This window comes from Hippocampus zosterae, chromosome 1 (genome assembly GCF_025434085.1).
Source record: "Hippocampus zosterae strain Florida chromosome 1, ASM2543408v3, whole genome shotgun sequence".
In the NCBI taxonomy this organism is placed as follows: domain Eukaryota; kingdom Metazoa; phylum Chordata; class Actinopteri; order Syngnathiformes; family Syngnathidae; genus Hippocampus; species Hippocampus zosterae.
In genome coordinates this window covers 34,556,438-34,576,605 of record NC_067451.1, presented here as the reverse complement: position 1 = coordinate 34,576,605, position 20,168 = coordinate 34,556,438, and the positions used below count along the sequence as shown (strand labels likewise).

General features: G+C 43.0%; 3 protein-coding genes across 5 annotated transcripts in view; 1 reads left to right on the top strand and 2 right to left on the bottom strand.

Annotated features, from left to right (window-relative positions):
* spata5 (spermatogenesis associated 5) overlaps window positions 1-855 on the bottom strand; it is a 145,449-nt gene extending 144,594 nt beyond the window's left edge. For 2 of the 3 annotated variants that reach the window (XM_052059286.1, XM_052059295.1), the window contains exon 1: window positions 635-855. In XM_052059286.1, coding sequence (XP_051915246.1) covers window positions 635-776 — 142 coding nt within the window. In that variant the 5' untranslated portion in view covers window positions 777-855. The remainder of the gene's footprint in view (window positions 1-634) is intronic. The other variant, XM_052059278.1, reaches the window with a different exon arrangement.
* Window positions 856-1,463: 608 nt separating this feature from the next.
* nudt6 (nudix (nucleoside diphosphate linked moiety X)-type motif 6) lies at window positions 1,464-10,105 on the top strand. Its single transcript, XM_052060340.1, has 5 exons — window positions 1,464-1,782; window positions 2,820-3,023; window positions 4,343-4,398; window positions 8,795-8,849; window positions 9,379-10,105. Exons 1-5 carry the CDS (start codon window positions 1,554-1,556, stop codon window positions 9,750-9,752), a joined length of 918 nt encoding a protein of 305 aa, XP_051916300.1. The 5' UTR covers window positions 1,464-1,553; the 3' UTR covers window positions 9,753-10,105.
* fgf2 (fibroblast growth factor 2) lies at window positions 8,193-19,288 on the bottom strand. The gene is made up of 3 exons (XM_052060927.1): window positions 18,443-19,288; window positions 13,914-14,017; window positions 8,193-11,522 (listed from the first exon to the last, which is right to left on the bottom strand). Exons 1-3 carry the CDS (start codon window positions 18,615-18,617, stop codon window positions 11,337-11,339), a joined length of 465 nt encoding a protein of 154 aa, XP_051916887.1. The 5' UTR covers window positions 18,618-19,288; the 3' UTR covers window positions 8,193-11,336.
* Between the last annotated feature and the right edge of the window lie 880 nt (window positions 19,289-20,168).

Genomic DNA, 20,168 nt, shown 5'->3' with positions numbered 1-20,168 from the left:
CGCATCGCAGCTCTGAGGTCCGAGGTTAAAAAAATCTTCAGTAATGCGGCTTCATCCTACATTCCGATTACATCATTTTTTGTTCATTGTTTATAGGTCGGAATGTGAGTGTATACTGTATAGTTGTTTGAGTGGATGTGCGCTGTGACTGAGTCGAGAGCAATCCATTGTGGATCCCTTCCTTTCTCGCCCAGTCAGCTGGAATAGGCTCCAGTTCACCCGTAAACCGAATGAGAACAAACGCTATAGGAAATGGATCGTCACTTGAATGCAGTTTCTTGAATTACGATGAGGTTTACAGTGTTGACCAATTATTACCGAATAATCCGTTGCACTTCGTTTTAAGATGCGATCGCGTGGCGTAAATATGAATGCTGTCTAAGTATGAAACACTAAGACAGATGATTAAAATTCTTCTCGTTCGTTAATTGTGGTGTTCCAAGTTTTAATGCAAGTTTTAATGCAATTTCCGGTCTTTGCACAGGACATTCGCACGACACCTTAACAATCCTAAATGCATCGAGGAGGACGACTTTGTCGTATCATCACAAGGTAAAATGAATTAGGCAACTCGTAGCTCTATTCTTGGTGTTGTCACAGTAAAAAGTTAATTGAATATCACGCCAGCGTGCACCTTTCTTAACGAAGTCGATGACAGTGAAGGAGTTGCTGCTTTTACTCCCCTCGTTACTGGAACTGTCGAAGTTGCTCGAGTCACAGGAGCCGTCTCCTTCGTTTAATCGTTTCGATTTGCTTTTATTTTTCTTAGAAGACATAACAAGATGAAGAACTGTGGCACACGTGAGAACGAATACTGCATAAACACCCGGCGAAGGATATCTTCCGGGTTAAAAGTTGAACACCGTACCCTTTTACCGTAATGCGTCAAAGTATGAACAACGATTACTGTGTTTCAGACTCTCTCTCTCTCTCTCTCTCTCTCTCTCTCTCTCTCTCTCTCTCTCTCTCTCTCTCTCTCTCTCTCTCTCTCTCTCTATATATATATATATATATATATATATATATATATATATCCCTCTATTTATCCATATCTGTCTATCTATCTATCGATCGATCTATCTATCTTAGTAGAAGCAGAGTTTACACAGAAAAGTAAATCGTCGCCTTTTTATTACGTTTCAACATTACTAGACGACTCGATTTTTGTTTAAAACAATCTTTATTGTTTCCAATCCTGAACACGTCAGGATACAATTCTCAGTAAACAGAAAACAAAACGAACACGTTATTAATACGTACACATATTATAAACATTTCAACAAAAACCAGACTACTCGTCCTATTCAAGCATTTGAATGTCGGTGGTAAGTGTCTATCCTTATAATCGTGTGTGAATGTCGATGGGCGAGTCCCTAATTGTAAACTATGATTGGCTAACGCTGAGAAATGACGTCGGTTTTGAGTTTGGCTCACCGTCTCGCACCCTCAACGAAGACTTACGGTAATTACGCAACTTCAATAGCGGAAGTCGCCCCGCTGGCATTTAAAGACGTTTTTAAAGCAAGTTAAAGTGGACGAATCACAACAACAATATGACTCCGTCCGCTCTACTTTGTCAATTTCGACTTATTGGACTTTGTCGGAAATGGTGTTCCTCCCGTGCGTTCACGTGCCAGGCCGCTGTCAATCAGCTGCGGTGGGAGCGGGGCGCCACGGCTTTGGCCGGCAGAGTGGACCGGTTCGGGGGAATCACGGTGGATCTGGCGGACGTTGGGCTGCCGGAGAACATTAGTGAAGCTGCTTTCGCTGACTTATTGACAGGTTTGTGTGCTCATGGCAAGCCTTAGAGACCTCAGTCAGCCATGTATTCCTTCATTATCTTAAATGTCGGCAGTTTGATGACAGACATGATTAATTTACATCCTTGCAAGCTGCAATTGGTGTCAGAAATTTGGAACCGGACACTACTACCAGAAAATTTTGCGGAATACAGCTCGGCTATTCGTTCGTTCATTGGCTATTGTGTTTTGAAAATGAGGTGTTCGACCTGGGATACAAACACCACAACCTGAACCTTGTGCTGACTGCTCAGCAACTGCTCAGACGTGGGGGTCACAACACATTGCTCCTTAAAAAGCTTATTCGGGATCCGAACACATTGCACCTGGAACAGCACAGATATTCATTCATTAGCTTGTGTCTCATGGGCCGCTTAATGAGACATGATTTATGTACTTTTTGATGAGACATAATGTGGTGTAAGAAATGGCATCCTTACACAACGCCCTGGATGCCTCAAAGAATGCTTGATGCTTGGGCGACTAGTCGGTATGTTTAATTGCATTGTCTGTTCAATGATAAACATGATTAATTTACTTTACAGTCCACCAGATTTTATGTCAGAAGTATGATCGAACGCTGACAACCGGATTATTGAGCCTCCTAAAAGCTAGGGCATATAGCCATGACCTATAAAATCGTAGGGTGCTTCATGATGCATTCACCGAAATGGATTTGGTGTCAGAAGCAGGATCTGAGCACAGCACACCTGAACATCAACTTTGCCATCAAGTCATTAGTTTTAATATCAGTGCCTGTTTGATTACACATATGGTTGATTTGCTTTCTGCATCATTAACTGTGGTGGTCAGAAGTGAGATTTAAATAATCTGAACATGACACATTGAGACAGCTAGGCCATTATCTTTAATCGCATTGGCTACTTGATTGAAGCCAAATTCATCTTTGAAAACAAAGTTGGTGTCAGAAGCGGGATCCAAACATTAAACCCTTAAAACAGCTCACACATTCATTCATTCATTCACTCTGAAGTCGTGTTCTGTGACTTGACTTTGTAGATTCGTTGGCCCGGTGGAAATCAGAGGGCAAAGTGGCCGTGTGGCTGCGGGTTCCAATCGCGATGAGCCGATGCGCCGGTGCCGCCGCCGCCAGCGGCTTCACCTTCCACCACGCACAGGAGCGCCACGCCGTGCTCTCCCTCTGGATGGGCGCAGGAGAAAGCAAGCTGCCTGGCTTTGCTACGCACCAAATCGGCGTGGCAGGTAGGGAGATGCCTTCGGCATTACCAAACAATGTCCAGCAGAGGGCAGAGTGGGAATTGAATGCTTGTCCAAACAGCATGTCAGAACATGTCTTGAGCACATGGCAGGGAAAAAAATCCCCATTTTCTGGTTTTATCCGGCAAAACCAAATGGGGACATGCTTACCATTTTGGTGTGTTTGGTATGTTTGGAATGGAACCATTCCATGGGGCCTCGTTGTAGAATTTAAAGCAAGGTTTCCCAAAGACCCAAATGAGAAAAATGAAAGGTGAAAGTAGAAAACGGCAACCCTGTTCCATAACAAAAATAACAAAGCTGAAGAACAAAACAGATATTCATTTGAAATAGCAAATGTTTTTCAGCTAAAAGGTTTTCATCCTTAGTCATCTTAAGTCATCTTAAATCACCTCATCTTTAATATGTTTCCAACGTTTGTGATGCAACGCTTACTGTACGATTCCTCCTCTTTTTGGAAGCTAACATATGTCATATTAATGCTTAGATGTACCTGTATAACCTTCTCAGGTTTACTCTGAAAATCATCCACGTGACAGTTGTGAATCTTGCGTCACAAACATACTTAACTGTTTTAATTGTACAAAGTATTTTTCTCATAAAACCTTTCCAATTAATCTGCATTGTTTTTTTTTATATTTGACTTGATAATGAAGAATCTTTTTTTCCTACCAAAGTTACAGCAAAGTCATTTGTACGCTCTATTGTGCATTCTCAACAAGTAAAAAAAGTCATTTTTTGCCACTTTTGATAATGATTAACTTGTGCAAGTAGTTTTTTCGCCCCCGTTGAATATTCTCCATGACACAATTACAGGCTTCCCAAGTCCTTTTATTTTTTTGGCTCTGGCTTATTGAATGACATCAATTTCCACACGGAAGTCCCAGTCAGGCCATTAACACATGAACACAACTCTTTTACGCTGCTGTCAAATACATTTTCAAAGGAGGACATACCAGAAGGAAAAAAGGTCCCCCCTCGTCTTCCTCCTTGCTGAGTCACAACGTGGTAAAAGGGAAAAATAATAATTTAAAAAATGCCCATTTCATTGGCAAGTGTAGCTGAGTCACACATGCTCTGTTTAGACTCCCCATAGGCCAGATGTTATTGTAACCCCAATTTGACAATCTCAAAGTTAAATATTTATAACACTGAGGACTGTGCGGTTTCAAACCACCGGTGGTTTGATCCAGACCACTTGCCCATTTATTAGGTACCCCTCAACTCTTTAGTCTTCCTTCCTGGCGTGTTCACTGACGTAACATTTTGAACTGGTTTAAATATTTTACTGTCATTTTGTGTAGGCGCAGTGGTCGATGAGTCCAATGGAAAGGTTCTGGTGGTCCAAGACAAGAACAAGGTAATTTATTCCGGAAAGCAGCCCCCTCCAACCTCCACAATTACTAATGTAATTAGTAATTACGGTATTCACAATTATTCACCATTATATACAGCAAAACCATGAGCTGTAAATTTTATTTGTTTTATGATCTGTTCTTAAACCAAAATGTTCACAAACCAAAATACTCTTTCCCCTTTAAATTAATGTAAATGTAATCAATCTGTTCCAGCCATGAACAAGTATTTATTAATTTATTTATTGTGATGAGTTTTACCTTACTTTGATCATGAGTTTTTTTAAAAAAAATTGCATCATAGAAATTATAGGGCCGTTCACACGGCACACATTTGCTCCGGTGCTGCACCGAGATAGTTTGTTGTGGGATATTTTGCACCGCAGCAAATTGTGTAGAGCGTTCACACGTAAGGGCCGTTCACACGGCACACATTTGCTCCGGTGCTGCACGAGATAGTTTGTTGTGGGATATTTTGCACCGTAGCAAATTGGGTGGAGCGTTCACACGTACAAAGCCGCTGAGCGGGGCAGCCCCGGTACAGTCTCGGGGCTGACCCACTTGTGTTCACACGGCAGTTTCTGCAGCGGAGCAAAACGACAGAAAACAAACGAGCTGTCGTGTTGGTTCTTTTTAAAACGTACTGTATATACACAACTCAAGCGACGACTGGACCGGCACGTCCTTCTCCTTCTCGGTTTCCGTGCCTTCTGCTCGAGAGTGACCGCCCAAGAAAACGTAAATGAACGATGACTTCAATGACACTCAGAAAAGCAAACACTATTGTGCCAAACAGAAAATCAAGAGAGGAAATCACAAAATAAATTCTATGGGGTCGGGGGGTTCTGAACAAACAACTCAGAGACAGTCCAGTCTCCTACAAAAGGAAATATGTTACTAGCCAAGTCTTGTGTCGTTATGAATCAACACATTACGGAAGTCCGACAGAGCACGAAAGCAACGCATTCTCGCCATACGTACTCTTCACAAGCATTTGCTCTGGAGCTAATTTAACCCAGTTGCGTTCACACGTGCACATTTACACCGGTGCTGCCTCGCAAACGAGCATTTGCCCCGGAGCAAATATTTGACCCACCTCCCTGAGGTGGGTCAAATTTGGTCCGGTATAAGCTCTTTTCCGGGGCTACCCCGGAGCTAATTTGCACGTGTGAACGCTCTACTGGGGCAGCCCCGGTGCAGCACCGGACCAAATATTGCCGTGTGAACAGCACTATATGGAAACGTAAATTATGGAGTGGTTTTCGCCTTTTTGTTTGCGTTTGTTGTGGTTAGTGCTTGCCTTTAATGGCCCCTCACTCCCACAATGCAGCACAGTTTTTGCATGGGACGTGATGGCCATTTTAGGCAAAAAGGCATAACAAGGAGTTGATGGCGTTTATGCTGTGCGAGGAAAAAGCACAAAGTTCTGAGCCTTCGGCAGCCATGGTGACACTGTTCATGGTGTGTGATCCGAGGTAAGATTTTTTAATGCGCAGAACCACATACATATTCTTATGCCATCTAGCAAACTAGCTTGTTGCTTCATGAACTCAAAACGTCACATTTTGGTCATATACAGTGAAACTCCTCTAGAATGAAACCTACATGGGCGAAAATACCCCCTAATGTGAACAAATCTTCATGCATTAACACCATTCCCATTCTCCTGCCCCCTCATATGATGAAAACACCCCCTGTTGCGTTATACGAAATCATTTTCTCTGCTCTAGCCTCGCGAAAAGATTCACTACAACGAAGTCTAATCCAACAGCGACCTCTACTGCTTCGTTCACAAACGGCAACAGCAACCACCACACTGGTTTGCACAGCTCCGAGTTTCCTGAACGCTACATTCTCATAGCTGCTCTGCCATTGGCTTACCGAGTATCATCCTGGCCTCCGATTGGCCAAGAGGGACCTCACTGTCTATGTATGTAGATACTGTAGCTAGATCTGTGGAAGATAGAGTGGAATGCATCCGATTAGCTGCTCAGAATAAATTGCTTATGGCTCGACGGACATTCAAATAAACGAACTTGTTATCATGCTAAAAACCTTACGCTAACTGGAGCGCTAAATAGAGAGAAGGCGAGTTCCATCGCGCTAACTATGGCCATCGAGACATGACATAATCTGAGCAACGCTGTCTTGGGTGGCGATCGAGGGGAGGTCGAGTTAGAGACGGTGAGACAGTGGAAAGAAAAGCCACCGGGTCCAGGAAGTATCTGTTATTATTAGATTTAGACGCAGCATGAACGTTGCATTGCTAAATTGGCTCCAAAACGGATCTTTGGATGTCAAGCAGCCAAGACAAGAAGCGCTCTCACGTGGAAGAGAGGGTAAAAGTGATCAAAATGAAAGATGGAGGAAGCAAAATAAAAGACATTATCTAAGAAATTGATGTAAGTGAAAGTGAATGCTGATCGTAAATTTCGCAATTTCTTTCCTTTTTGTCTTTCTACACTAACTACATGAAGTGTTAAGAAGTGTGTTCTCATACTTATGCACTATCGGAATAAAACTAAAGAGTACACATACGATTGTGTGTGCATGTACACATACGTTTGTGTGTGTGTGTTTACATCTGAGATCAAATTTGCTACTTTTGCAATTTCTTTCCCTTTTTTTCTTTCTACACTGACTATATGAAGTGTCAAATTAGTGTGCTCATAATTATGCACTATTGGAATAAAAATAAAGAGTACACATATGATTGTGTGTGTGTGTGTTTACATCTGAGATCAAATTTGCTTGAGTGAAAAACCCCCTGTTGTGAAAAATTTCTTGCTGCAAACATGATTTCGTTGTTAGAGGAGTTTCACTGTACTAAATTGGGGGACTCTTGTACGTTGAGTTTGACAGTTCCAGGCTAGTATAAATAAATATGATCTTGGCACCAAAATGAGCTACTAATCACTTGAACATCCGTCCTTAATGAATTCTCTATAATCACTTGTATTTATTTTTGCTTCAATGTGGCCTCCAAACCTCTAGTTAGTTGCCCCGGTGCAAACACACACACAGTTTATACACGAGCCCTATGAATGCACTGGGCCAGCAACATAGAGCTCTGACTGTACATGCTCCCCTTGTCATGAGCGCACTCTCAACAGCCCCTTTGTGGGGGGTACAAAAAACACCCCACTCGGATATGTTTGCATTCCATGAGGGTCCGAATAACACTTCCACTGAACAAGACAATGACACCACTTGAAGTGCATCTGATTAACTTTTTATGAAGTTCAGATATTCTGGTAGGCTATTTCTGACATTTTTGGTGGAGGGAATCATGAACAGTTCCAAATAGCAGTCAGCAAGCAAAAATCATGCAAGAAAGCATAACTCTGAGAAAAGCCAACAAGAACATACGAACTTTATGATAAATTAATCATTTATTCATTCATCTTCCAAACCGCTTCATCCTCACTAGGGTCGCTGGCGGGGACACCCCGAATCAGTGATAAATCAGCAAAACACATAATTAGTAATTAAAAAAAAAAATAATAATCCTGATTTGCACCAAAATAAAAACAAAATCAGATTTTTAGTGTCACAAAATGTTTTTTATTCCACGTGTGTCCACTTGTGGAACAACTCCAGCAGGAAAGCATTGGGTTGAAAACACTTTCAAATACAAAGCAGCTTTACTTGTGCATTTTTGTGTTTCTCATACCATCCTAATGTGTATTTTACATTTCTGCGCTGTATACAAAATAGACCTACAAAAATAGATATATGTATATACACACACGCGCGCACACACACACTGACAGTATAATTTAACCAGCAGCATTCTGTCATTATTAAATATCAAGGATTAAGTGGTGAACCTTTTTTTTTTGTTGTTGTAAATCACACATTTGACTGCATCACCCTTCTCAAGTCAATGACACAAAATCATGTTACTGCACCTAAAACAACATTTTTGAATGTTTTTTTTCTCTTTTTAAGCGACTAAATATTATTGGCTTGCAAGGTGTAACAAGAGGGGGGGAAATGATTCCGTTGTGATATTTTAATGGAACTGCATCCTCACGTACATTTTCAGTCAAATGTCTGCAAATGAACAAACCTTCAAATATGGTTCTTGTCCATATGGAGAATGGAAATGTCAGATAGCTTGAAAAGTACATGTACTTTTACTAATCCCTGTACATGTTGTGAGCTTGTGTTCGGGTCATTGAGAAGCAGTTGGGTTCTTCCCTTGATCTCTTTTTGTGCTGATTGAGTACAATAATCTCAATTTTTTTATGGTAGGCTGAAAATTAAATTTCGCCTCCACTGTGATGACAAAAACAGTGCACTTGAAATGCAGTTCATCTATGAAATAGTTATTGCTAAATATATATATATTACGTCGATTGCATCTGGCAAACTTCTTTTTTTTTTTTTTTTGGTTAGACGAAAAACGCCTGGAAGTTCCCCGGCGGGTTGTCGGATCCCGGCGAGAATATTGGTGAGTGCACAAACACAAACTGTGTCTAAATTGGTAGTCTGCATCCTTCGAAGGCTCCTCCTCATGTCGCCACCATGGGCCGCATAAACCGTCGTCGCCAATTTGGACAGGCTGAGTGCCTGCCTCTCACTTGACTCTCTTCTGTACCGCCGCAAGAGACGGCTGATAGAAGAGATGCCTCGAAGCAGCTTTCACTCGGGACCCGTCTCTATGGGAACAAAGGCCAGATTTGAAGGCTAGACTGGAAGGCCGCTTGAATTTGGACACCCGCGTGAGGTTGAGGTGCATAGAAGTTACACCATGATGCCTTCAAATTCAGCCTATGAAGGATACAGCCTACCAATTTGGACACAAACAGTGCCATCTTAATGGAGTTCACACCTTCCATCATCAGTGGTTCTCAGACCCCCAAAATTTGAGAATCCGTGATTCACTGCACGTGAATTTGAAGTCACACAAAGAGAGAAAAGCAGCTTTTACTATCGTTGTTGGTACTTCACGTTAATCCGCAACACCGACTCTTTCCTAGGAGTGACAGCGGTGCGCGAAGTCTTGGAAGAAACGGGCATCCGGTCCGAGTTCCGATCTCTACTGAGCATCCGTCAGCAGCACAACCACCCGGGCGCCTTCGGCATGTCCGACATATACGTCATCTGCCGCCTCAGCCCACTCAGCTACGACATCCATTTCTGCAGACGCGAGTGCGAGCGCTGCGAGTGGTTGAGCCTTGCCGAGCTGGCGCGTACCGCCGACACCACGCCCATCACAACTCGGGTGGCCAGGCTGCTGCTGCACGGGCTGGAGCGCGGGTTCAAGAGCATCGACCTCGCCATGGAGGAGCTGCCCGCCGTCTACTCTGGGATGTTTTACCAGCTCTACCATCGACAGATTCCTTCATTTTAGTGGTAACAAACAATGCAAGGACCTCCAGTGTTCTTGGGGAGCACCTATTTATGACTGGACCACTACTACCTACTACACATACTGTTTTTCAGGGGGGTTTATTTTTGAGAAGATAACAGACTGGGAACAGTGCATTTGACAACAAGCCGTGACCTCAGCTTTCCACCAAAAAGCGCAATCCCACTGTCGTCCCAACTTGGCAAATATCTTTGACTATCCTCTGCGTTTGTGTTTTAAAACAACAAAATGACAGTCTGTCGAAATGCTGAGTCCGCTAAACCAAGAATATTGATCATCGGATGATGACTTGCACAGAAATTGAGTTTTTATTGGTGGGGAAAAATGTCCTATGTCGCCTGTCCAAAAAACTATTTTAGATTTGAGTGAAACAGGATAACTTCCTTAATTCCCAGCATCTCATTGACACTTACGCTTTCTCCACTATTTGGGGAAAGCCTTCTCTGCTTGGCTGATAATTTTCAGTTCAAATATCTACCAATAACACAGGCCAAAATTCCAGGGGGCTCTCCAAGTTGATTGCAAGATGCAATAAAGTCTGTGAAACCGATTCCACCACTTTTCAACCTTTCAATTTGAACCAACAAAAACCTCAATATGCATACTCAGGAAGACAAATACCGGTACCTGGATTACAATTACAAGTTGAAAAAGAAAGTGAAACGTGTGCCTGAATGTAAAGAAATTATTTTTTAGAGTCCGCAAAGACTTTTGCTAGCTGTCATCTGTTCAAGATGAACGAAAAAAAAAAACCTGGCTAGCCTTCTTGAACATTTCAAGTATCATTACAAAGGCACCACATTTGGAAACGATTCCAATAAAATTGCAAATTGTTTTGATGCACGAAAAATTTATTTAAAAAAAAAAAACCAAAACAGCATAGTCTCTATCTCCGACGATCAATGTTCATGTCTCCAAGAAACTTGGAAACTTGGATCTTGACTGTACGGTCAAATTTGCCAAGTTGGGACCAAGACATTTTACCTCTGTGCCTCACAAGTTCATTTCCTTACCTTTGAATCCTGCATTATTACAAACGGGCTGACTTGCCAAAGCTAACTACAACATCTCCATCGTCTTCGATTGTAATGAACAGCTTGACGTCGGGCGACACTGAACCTCCTTCACGTCACTTGTCTTACATTGGTTTTCGTTCTGCTCCAATGCAAATGCAATAAGACGCCTCGGAAAGATGCATCAGAAAGTGAAACACAGGCTTGAGGTTTCATTTAAAGTGTTTGAAATCCCCCCGACCCCCACCCACTCCTTTTTTTTCTTTTTGGGCAACGTCTTTCTCCAGGACACCTTGTGTTGAAAAGCTTAATCTGAAAGGAAATCCTATAACGTAAAGTATAATCCCAAATCCTCTTCAGCAAGCCATCTAGTTCCCTTCACGTCGTTAGGATTATTGGGGAAAAAAATATATACAAATATGAATCAAGGTGTGTCGTAATAATAAGACGTAACAGTTGTAAAATGATCACAGCGACTTCTTTCGGACAGTGGCGACATAGCTTCGCTGCCATCACACCCTAAGACATAAAAATGACTGTAATTTGTCCCATCTTAGCTCTTGGCGGACATCGGGAGGAAGAGGATGGCTTTCTGACCCGGTCCAGTTTTGCTTCCAGATTTGTACTGGCCGGTCCGCTTCAGCGCCACATACATGCCGGGGTACTTCCTGGAGCGGTACGTGTTGTAGTTGTTGCTCTCCAGCCGCTCCAAAAAATAACATTCCTCGGTCGCTCGTCTCTGAGGACGAAGACAGAGAGGTATTACAACGCCCATCCGTTTCTCCGTATTTTACCCTGACTTCAGGGAAACGACTCGTCGTCAGTCATTCACAGGGCAAATTTATAGAGACAGACAATTGTTTCCGCATCATAAAACCCATCAGTCAAAGGACTGAATTAAAACAATTGATAGTACTGGTAATACTATATAAATCAGCATGTATTGTAGTGTACACTGCAGACTGACGGTTTACCATTCAGTTATGTTGAAGTGAACTGAGGACTGTACTGTAATACCCCGGGCATAGGGGTAGAATTTTACTACGAGTATCATAACTGCTTCAGACAACAAAGTGTATGCAGAAAAGTGGTGAAGATTGCACGACTGTCTGTGTCCTAGGTGTTGTGTTGTGTTATTTTTGTTATTTTGACTTCAAAATGGTGCCGCATGAGTGGCTGTCTTTTCAGCAGCTCCTATATTTTGTTGTTCTCCTTCTTCCTTTCATAACTTTGTTGCTTTGAATCGGGAATTTCTCCATTGCGAGACTAAAAGGTTTTCTTATCTTATCTTATAAAAATCTGAGCACTGACCCCCAAAAAGTTTATATTTGCTTGTATTAACCCGTTCATGCATCTTGTAACCCGATAACACGATAAGCTGTCCACTGTAGTAACCGCTGTGCATGAAAAGGTTAATAGGTAAAGCCATAAATATACCACAAAGTGTGATCCTAAAACAAGTTTAACATTATGTTAAAGTAATTTTACATTATCTTGAAAAAACAATAATAAATACATAATACATGGATTAAAAAATAAATGCACCCAAAGTGCACGTCTCCAATGAATCGTATCGAACTTTCACACACAGCCTGAGCTAAACTTGTTTTTTTTTTTCCAACATGGCTGAGTAGGCAGCAGTCGGCAAGTGCTCTTCAAGAGGCTTGCTTTTTTGTTGTTTTTGTGTTTTGTTTTGTCACATGGTGTTTGTTGATACGTCGTTGTGAACCTGATGTGGATTGTTTTCAGCATTTTTTTGGCCACGAGATTCATCAAAGGAGAAGAATCTGTGCTTGGAGATTGCGCCTTCTCGGCAGCACGCATGTACCAGCACTGATTTTGATTGGGAGGAATGTTGGCGCCATCTGACTGTCGTTGCTAGACAGCCCCGGGGGCTTGTGTTTTTTGTGCCTGATATGAGCAGCATTTTTCACAGCCCCGCTTTGTTCAGAGGGAATGTCGGTACTGTTGGACAGTCTGCGGCTGGATGGATGGATGGCTTGTGGAGCCGACAATGAGAAGAAAGGAGCGTCAGCGCAGAGCGACGATGGGTATGTGGAACTGGGAGTCGCGGCTTGGAATTGAAGCGGATTTACATGGGACAGGAGATGTGAGCCGATCTTTTCGTCAATGGGCGCTACTTCTTGTTTGCTTTCAAACTTAACTTGTAGCAGACGTGCACATTTTCAGCATGACGTCTTTGATCCACTCCTCTTTCATCTATAACTGAACTTTGACAATAAAGTTGACTTGACAAGGAAAACTTGTTTCTCCGTGTAGATCAGGTGTCACCAACATTTTTGAGGGTGAGAGCAACTTCATGTGTACCGATTGTGTGAAGGGCTACCAAATTGATACACGTCTGAAATAACATATTTGTCCAAAATACCTTCAATAATATGAGGATGTGTTATTTTTAATACTTGATGATTTAAATTGTCAGACTTTGATCGTGTTTCGAAATGTCTCACAGTACTGCCAATGTTTGCATTTTTAAATCATAATTTCTACTAGCAAATCACAATGTCCAGGCACTGGCGGGCTACTCAAGTGGTCTTCACGGGCTACCTGGTGCCCGCGGGCACCATGTTGGTGACCACTGGTGTAGATGTATCACTTTGTCATGCTAAATAATGTGTAAATATGATCTGCGAATATTGAGGGTATTGCAAATCTGCAACGTCATTCTTTTTTCTGAATAAACTCATTTCCCCAGAGCAGTTTGTTTCAGTTCTGCACAATAGGACATTCCAGTGTCTCAAAATCTCTATCATCCCAATTTTCAAACATTGTTGCCTATTGACTGAACTGTGAATAGTTTCTTACGACCGAAAGAGTTGAAAACTTATACTCGAGCGATATTTTGAGATGTGGTGAAAATGTGCAATAATTATGACAGAAACCATTGCAGGCTTTCTAAAGATGTTCAATACCAGCAACGAACGAGACATGTCATTTGAACTACTCACCCTGGCATGTAAATGGGGCTTGGCTCGTAAATTTGCACTTCATAAAAACTGTGTCAAGTAAGTCAAACTGTTCTATTTCTGATAAAAGCCATCCAACCGGACAATCCACAGTCAAAGAAATAACCAACGTGACCAAAAGACAGCAGACGTGGTCCACTCACCGCTCCAAACAGTCGTCCATCTCTGTTCATGGCCAGATAGCGGTTGGCGCAAACGCCCTTGATGACCACCTCGCCGACCGATGTGGCCTGCAGCTGAAGCGTAACTGGGGGAGAACAGACAAAAATGTCTTTGGCGCAGACTGCAAATGTCAAGGAAAGCACCTGAGGCTCGGTACTCGAGACACAAGCTATGAGTAACCAATTAAAAAGTTTTCCTAGAGCAGCAGTCCCCGAACTTTTTTGCCCTACGGACCGGTTTAATGTCAGAAAATATTTTCAGGGACCGGCCGGATAAATGCAACAAAATAATATGATATGACCTGCATGAAACCTGTGGTATTTTCTAAACATAATCATAAACACGAATCATGACACGAGGGACGTCCTATCTGGCTGCAACACTCTCTGGTCACTATGATAACGTTTAAATGAGCCTTCAAAAATAAGATACAAAGTACATGAAAAATACGACTCACCAGACTGCAGACTGCAGAGTGGGCTAGGTGCGTGTGACTCTCCCGTTGAGATAAATCCATATTTTAAGTAAACTCCTGGTACTGTCTATTAAATGTAGACGTGTCAAATTTTCCGCATCAATTGCGATTAATTAATCACAGAACATTCACTGCGTTATTATTTTTAAATCGCTTTAATCTAGATTTTAATCGCTGCCTTTGTTGTTTCTGTAAGTGGGTTGCCTTTTTCGAATAGCCCTTTTTACGTGTTGGCTTCCTGTGTTCGAGTTGTTGAGGGTGGGGAAACAATTGTTAGTCACAACCTGAAGCGGACATTGATTGGCTGCCATTATGTTGGGGCTAGTTTAGCCGAAGCTGAAAGGCTCCCGTTGGAGTTGGGCGGGTTTAGTAAGCAGCAGTGAGGAGTGGAGACGTGAAAATGGAGCAGGATGTGAGAGTTCTCGGCACAATGAATGGAAAATTTACATTCCAAAAACGCCCTGACGAATTGATAAAGGTAGAGTGTTGTGCCTAATTTGTAAGAAGGGGTTTGCGTACCACGAAGCAGCTCAAATTTAGCCTCCCACATCAATGCAATGCAATATAGCGAGCAAGCCATACAAAGCTCTTCAGCAAACTAAACTCGAGAGCACCCCACGTACGCGGCATAGTTGATGTCTCCTCTGTAGACTACTAGAAGTGATTGATGTTTATTTCAGCACTTCAGTTTGTCATGATGTACATTGCTAACTTACAGCACAGTGATTTAAGGGTCTGTTTTATTGTTTATTATATGAAACAAGTTCAGTGTTGAGTACTTGTATTGCTCAGAAAATTATTCTTACTGTTTTTGATATGTTAACCTAAGCACTTTCTAAGGACCTGATGTTCTATTTTATTTTAATTTTGTAATTCTTGGGGGGAGATTTACAAAAACAAATAAAACAGTGATATTTCCTCTCATGGTCGAAACTAAATGTTGCAGGTAGGACTTTGACTCGTCTCAAATATAGCAGAAAGTAAATGTCTAGGACTGCATCTGTCCAAGTCTGCTGAAAAACAGTAAAATACGCCATAATGCCACTTTTTCTTTTATCATTTGAACTGCCTCAATAATGTAACAAATTTAAAATGAAAATAGGGGTTTTCTCAGTAATCTTTAGATGAGATTAAAATATAGATAATTAGATGAATTAATCACGCATTTTTTTAATCACTTGACAGCACTAATTAAAAGTAGCCTTCTTTTTCTTGAAAGTCATAGGCTCCTCTTCTGTCTCCTGGCTGGTCCTTTTCCCCTTCCCAAAGAAACTTTCCAAACATGTTTGTTTTTTACTCATTTTGCTCCCTCCTGGGTTTCATTTTTGCGGGAACATATGTGACCAAGAAGCGTGCCTTTACCTGAGTCAACACTGCACACGGATGTAACAGAGAATCTGGTAATTTTACAAAATAAAACATCTTTCAGATTCCAAAATGAATAAAACAGAAGTAATGTAAGTTATTTAGTCTTTCTGTGCGGCCCGGTACCAAATGTCCCACGGACCAGTACCGGTCCGCGGTCCAGGGGTTGGGAACCTCTGTCCTAGACTGTTTTCAAGCTGTTAGGTCTTGTTTTTTGAACCACGATGAGATCACAAGAATGTGGCAGACCACACAATACATAAATTAATTGTGTCTGTGGTTGGGTTTTTAGAGATGTTTGGCATTCTGTTTTCACGTCCGTCTTCATTTTTTGTGGTTGACTGCAGGGAAATCAAGAAATTGACCCTCCAAAATTTCTGCGTAAGCATCCAACAAAGGTTTGAAGAGAGAGAACTTTGACCAGACCAGGGCATTCACACCCGCATTGGTAAATTAGAACCTGCTTAGTATGATAAATAAATGTGTGTGTGTGTGTGTGTGTATATATATATATATATATATATATATATATATATATATATATATATATATATATATATATATGTAAGCTATGCCCTGCCAGTGATCAGATACCCTGCAGGAATAATAAGGTGGCCAAAGGAAGAGATTCAGACCATGGACGTTAAGACCCGAAAGCTCCTAACCATGCATGGAGGGTTCCATCCCAAATCCAGCACCCTGAGACTGTACGCAAGCCGAAAGGAAGGAGGCCGGGGACTAGTGAGTGTGAGAGCCACTGTCCAGGATGAAACATCCAAGCTCCATGAATACATCAAGGAGAAGGCTCCAACGGATGACGTACTCAGAGAATGTCTCAGACAATGGGGAACAGAAGATGAGGCGCTGGAAGAGGGACCATCATGGGAGGACAAGCCCCTACACGGGATGTACCACCGGACCATAACTGAAGTGGCTGATCTCAAGAAGTCCTATCAGTGGCTAGAGAGGGCTGGCCTGAAGGACAGCACAGATGCACTCATCCTGGCTGCTCAGGAGCAGGCCTTGAGCACCAGAGCCATCGAGGCCCAGATATACCACACCAGACAAGACCCAAGGTGTAGGTTGTGCAAAGAGGCACCTGAGACGATCCAACACATAACTGCAGGGTGTAAGATGCTGGCAGGGAAAGCCTACATGGAACGCCATAACCAGGTGGCTGGCATAGTCTACCGAAATCTGTGCGGAGTATGGACTGGAAACCCAAGGTCAAAATGGGAAACACCTCCGAAGGTGGTGGAGAATGACAGAGCGAAGATCCTGTGGGACTTCCAGATCCAGACTGGCAAGATGGTAATGGCGAACCAACCAGATATCGTGATCATAGATAAAGGGCAGAGGAAAGCCATTGTAGTGGATGTAGCGGTCCCAAGTGATGGAAACATCAGGAAGAAGGAACATGAGAAACTCGAGAAATACCAAGGGCTCAGAGAGGAGCTGGAGAGAACCTGGAAGGTAAAGGTGACAGTCGTGCCTGTGGTGGTCGGAGCACTCGGGGCAGTGACCCCCAAACTAGATGAGTGGTTGCAACAGATCCCGGGAACAACATCGGACATCTCAGTCCAGAAATGTGCAGTGCTGGGAACAGCAAGGATACTGCGCAGAACCCTCAAGCTTCCTGGCCTCTGGTAGAGGACCCGAGCTGAATGAGGGACGGACACCACCCGAGGGGTGAGATGAGGATTTTTTTTTTTTTTTATATACTTTACATCCAGTATATATGTTTTTTTGTTGTTGTTGTTTTTTTTTGCCCGGGAAGCTGTGGTCAGGACTCAAGGATGTCAGTCACTGGAGCAATTAAGTTCTGAGGTGAATGGCATTCAACCAATCGCATGCCACCAAAAGCGCAACGCCCCCGTGACCCAAGAGTTACTTAGAGGAAACAGTTCCATCGTAATTTCCCTTAACTTTGTACTGTCACATACCCGTAGCATCAATGAACCAGGGAAATATAATATCGGCATTAATAAATGTTCTGTGATGTAATCCCGAAATTTGGCAGGTCTGTTATGCTTCAACAAAAGTACCATTGATGGGCACTGCTATGATCCTATTAATGAGGAATAGCTTGACTCATTAGCTTCCTATGCAAGCTGTCCTTCTCAACATCCGCTCGCCTGTGCCCTCTGGTTTCTATTTCAAAGTGTTGTGACACCTTGTTATCGAAAGGTCAATTTAATTACGTTTGGGAGCTCATCTCTTCCGGAACACGATCTAAATCAAGGTACTTGTTTTGGTGCCTGGCTCAGGAACAAAACATTTTCCAAACATTTTAGTTTTGCTGAGGCATTAGGTGAGTGCCTCCCTCTCTCTCCTAATGGTGGCTGTTTAAAAATATTCAGCGTAGCGGACCAAAAAAGGCCCGCTTATGCCTTGTAACTCAGGAGGACTGTGTTAAATCGTGTTCTTTAGAAAGTGAAAGTGCCCTCATGTAGCTTCAACTTTTTTGGGGCCGCAGGCCTTAGTCATCAGGAAGTCGCCCCCACTGACTTTTTGTGTTGTGTTGTCTTGTGTGACGTCTGAAAGTGTGAGTCAGCATGGCGAGCTTAATTTGCTAAATACAGAAATGTTCCATTGATTCCAGAAAACTTGACGTTGCATTCCCGGAACTTCGCACCTCTAAGGGAGAAAATAAAGACAGCGGGGACTTACTGTGGGGATCGCTCTTCTCCCGGATTCCGTCCACTCCCCCATCTGATTTGATCCGCAAGAAGAAGCCCCCATTCTTACAGTATAGCCTTTTGGGTTCCTTGAAGGTTCCGGGCGGAAAGCCACCACTACCGTCTTCAGGCGTGGAGGGAAGCGTGGTGATATCTCCGGTGGCCATCTCCTCCTCCTCCTCCTCTCTCAGTCGGCGACTGCTCCGACTCCTTCTGGAAGAGCCCCACGGTAGCCTCCCACTAACTTGCCTCCTCCCCCCTCCTCAGAGCTTCACACCGACTGGCTCGCAAAAGACCTCAGGGGTCAGTGTGAACAGGCTGGTCCGGTGGCAGCGGCCTCAAGTGCCCTTTTGACAACTGAGATTCACAAACAGAAGGTTTCCACGGCGAGCTGGAAAAATGTCGGCAAATCTGCAATTTCCATGCGCTTAGCCTTCTGTTTAGAGTGTTGTAGTTGAGGGGGTGGATGGTAGCCTCGCTCCCTGCACCCCCTCACCCTCTTTTTTCTTCTTGCCGCTTTCCTGTGTAGTACAGGTAGTTTAATCAAAGCAGCTGCCTGAGATCGGCATCCAAAGCTTTCCCCATTCGGGCCTCATTTCGCATGCGCCCCAAGAGCACCGACGCATAGTAAAGCTCACGCCCACTAGCGCTCTGCGATTCGCAGACGTCAAGAAAGCGGAGCTGGGGGCAGAGGAGTGGTTCATCTTGGACCGTTTCACTGTGACCATTCAACCACGTGAACATAACCAGTGTTTTCATTCAGCCGGGCTGCTCGAGCGGCAAGCTGATTTCAGTGGTTCACGGTGTTCTGAACTTGTTGTGGAGTTCTTTGTGTAGTTTTTTTTTTTTTTTTTTTGGTGGTGGTGGGGGGGTTCGTTTCATTGGTTTGAGCTTCTGGGCAATTGTAACCACATCTGAAACCCATCCTGGATCAGTTGAATTCCAGATGGGCTCATTTTGGTGACAGATCTCCCGCCCGCCACAAAGAAGCACCCAGTGAAACGTGCATGTGTGATGTGTAATCTACTTGAGCTCAGTGGCACAATATCAAGCTGTCTAAAAACAGACTCGGCAATACCAGACAAATCAATTAGAGATGGACTATTGTTGACATGCCACATACCACACCGGTGCCTGGGAAGAGAATTAGTATCCCAGTGACTACCTCCCAGAGTTCACGTTGTGTATAGCTACAGAAAGTATTCCATAATATCCAACCATTCGCGCACACGATCACAACTCTGGACAATTTTAAAGTCTTAGAATGCAGATTATCTGCAAATAGCACAGAGAGTCAAACTCCCCTGAAATCAGATATTCAGACCCAGAACCTTTGACTTCGAGGCAGACGTGCAAGCCGCTTTTCTCACCCACATTAGATTCAAAGCTGCCACTGGGGGGAAAAAGAGAAACAAAGTGTTCTATGTCGCCGAAATAAGTTATGTGTGCCTCAGGTGGCGGCAAAGATTTACGGTTTGCATCTGGTGGGTTTAAATACCCTCCATCGAGTCTCCTTAGGTGTCACCTTTAAACTTTATTTTGGAACATGACAGTGGGCATCCCGTCCAAAACTCCCGTAACCAAGGGAATCCACAAGCAATCCCGTAGCCAAAACATGTCGAAATTCTGTCATTGATTCACATTTATCAATGACCTCAATATCCTCATCCAATTTTAATCTTTTTTTTTTTTACTCCACTACTCGTTACGGCGTCGGC

Excerpts from the sequence above, each read along its gene's own strand:
- nudt6 (XM_052060340.1), top strand. The coding sequence starts at position 1,554 with ATGACTCCGTCCGCTCTACTTTGTCAATTTCGACTTATTGGACTTTGT. Across the intron at positions 1,783-2,819 it reads TTTCGCTGACTTATTGACAG|ATTCGTTGGCCCGGTGGAAA; the intron begins GTTTGTGTGCTC and ends TTGACTTTGTAG. Across the intron at positions 8,850-9,378 it reads GGATCCCGGCGAGAATATTG|GAGTGACAGCGGTGCGCGAA; the intron begins GTGAGTGCACAA and ends ACTCTTTCCTAG.
- fgf2 (XM_052060927.1), bottom strand. The coding sequence starts at position 18,617 with ATGGCCACCGGAGATATCACCACGCTTCCCTCCACGCCTGAAGACGGT. Across the intron at positions 14,018-18,442 it reads GGAGAAGAGCGATCCCCACA|TTACGCTTCAGCTGCAGGCC; the intron begins GTAAGTCCCCGC and ends GTTCTCCCCCAG. Across the intron at positions 11,523-13,913 it reads ATGGACGACTGTTTGGAGCG|AGACGAGCGACCGAGGAATG; the intron begins GTGAGTGGACCA and ends CTTCGTCCTCAG.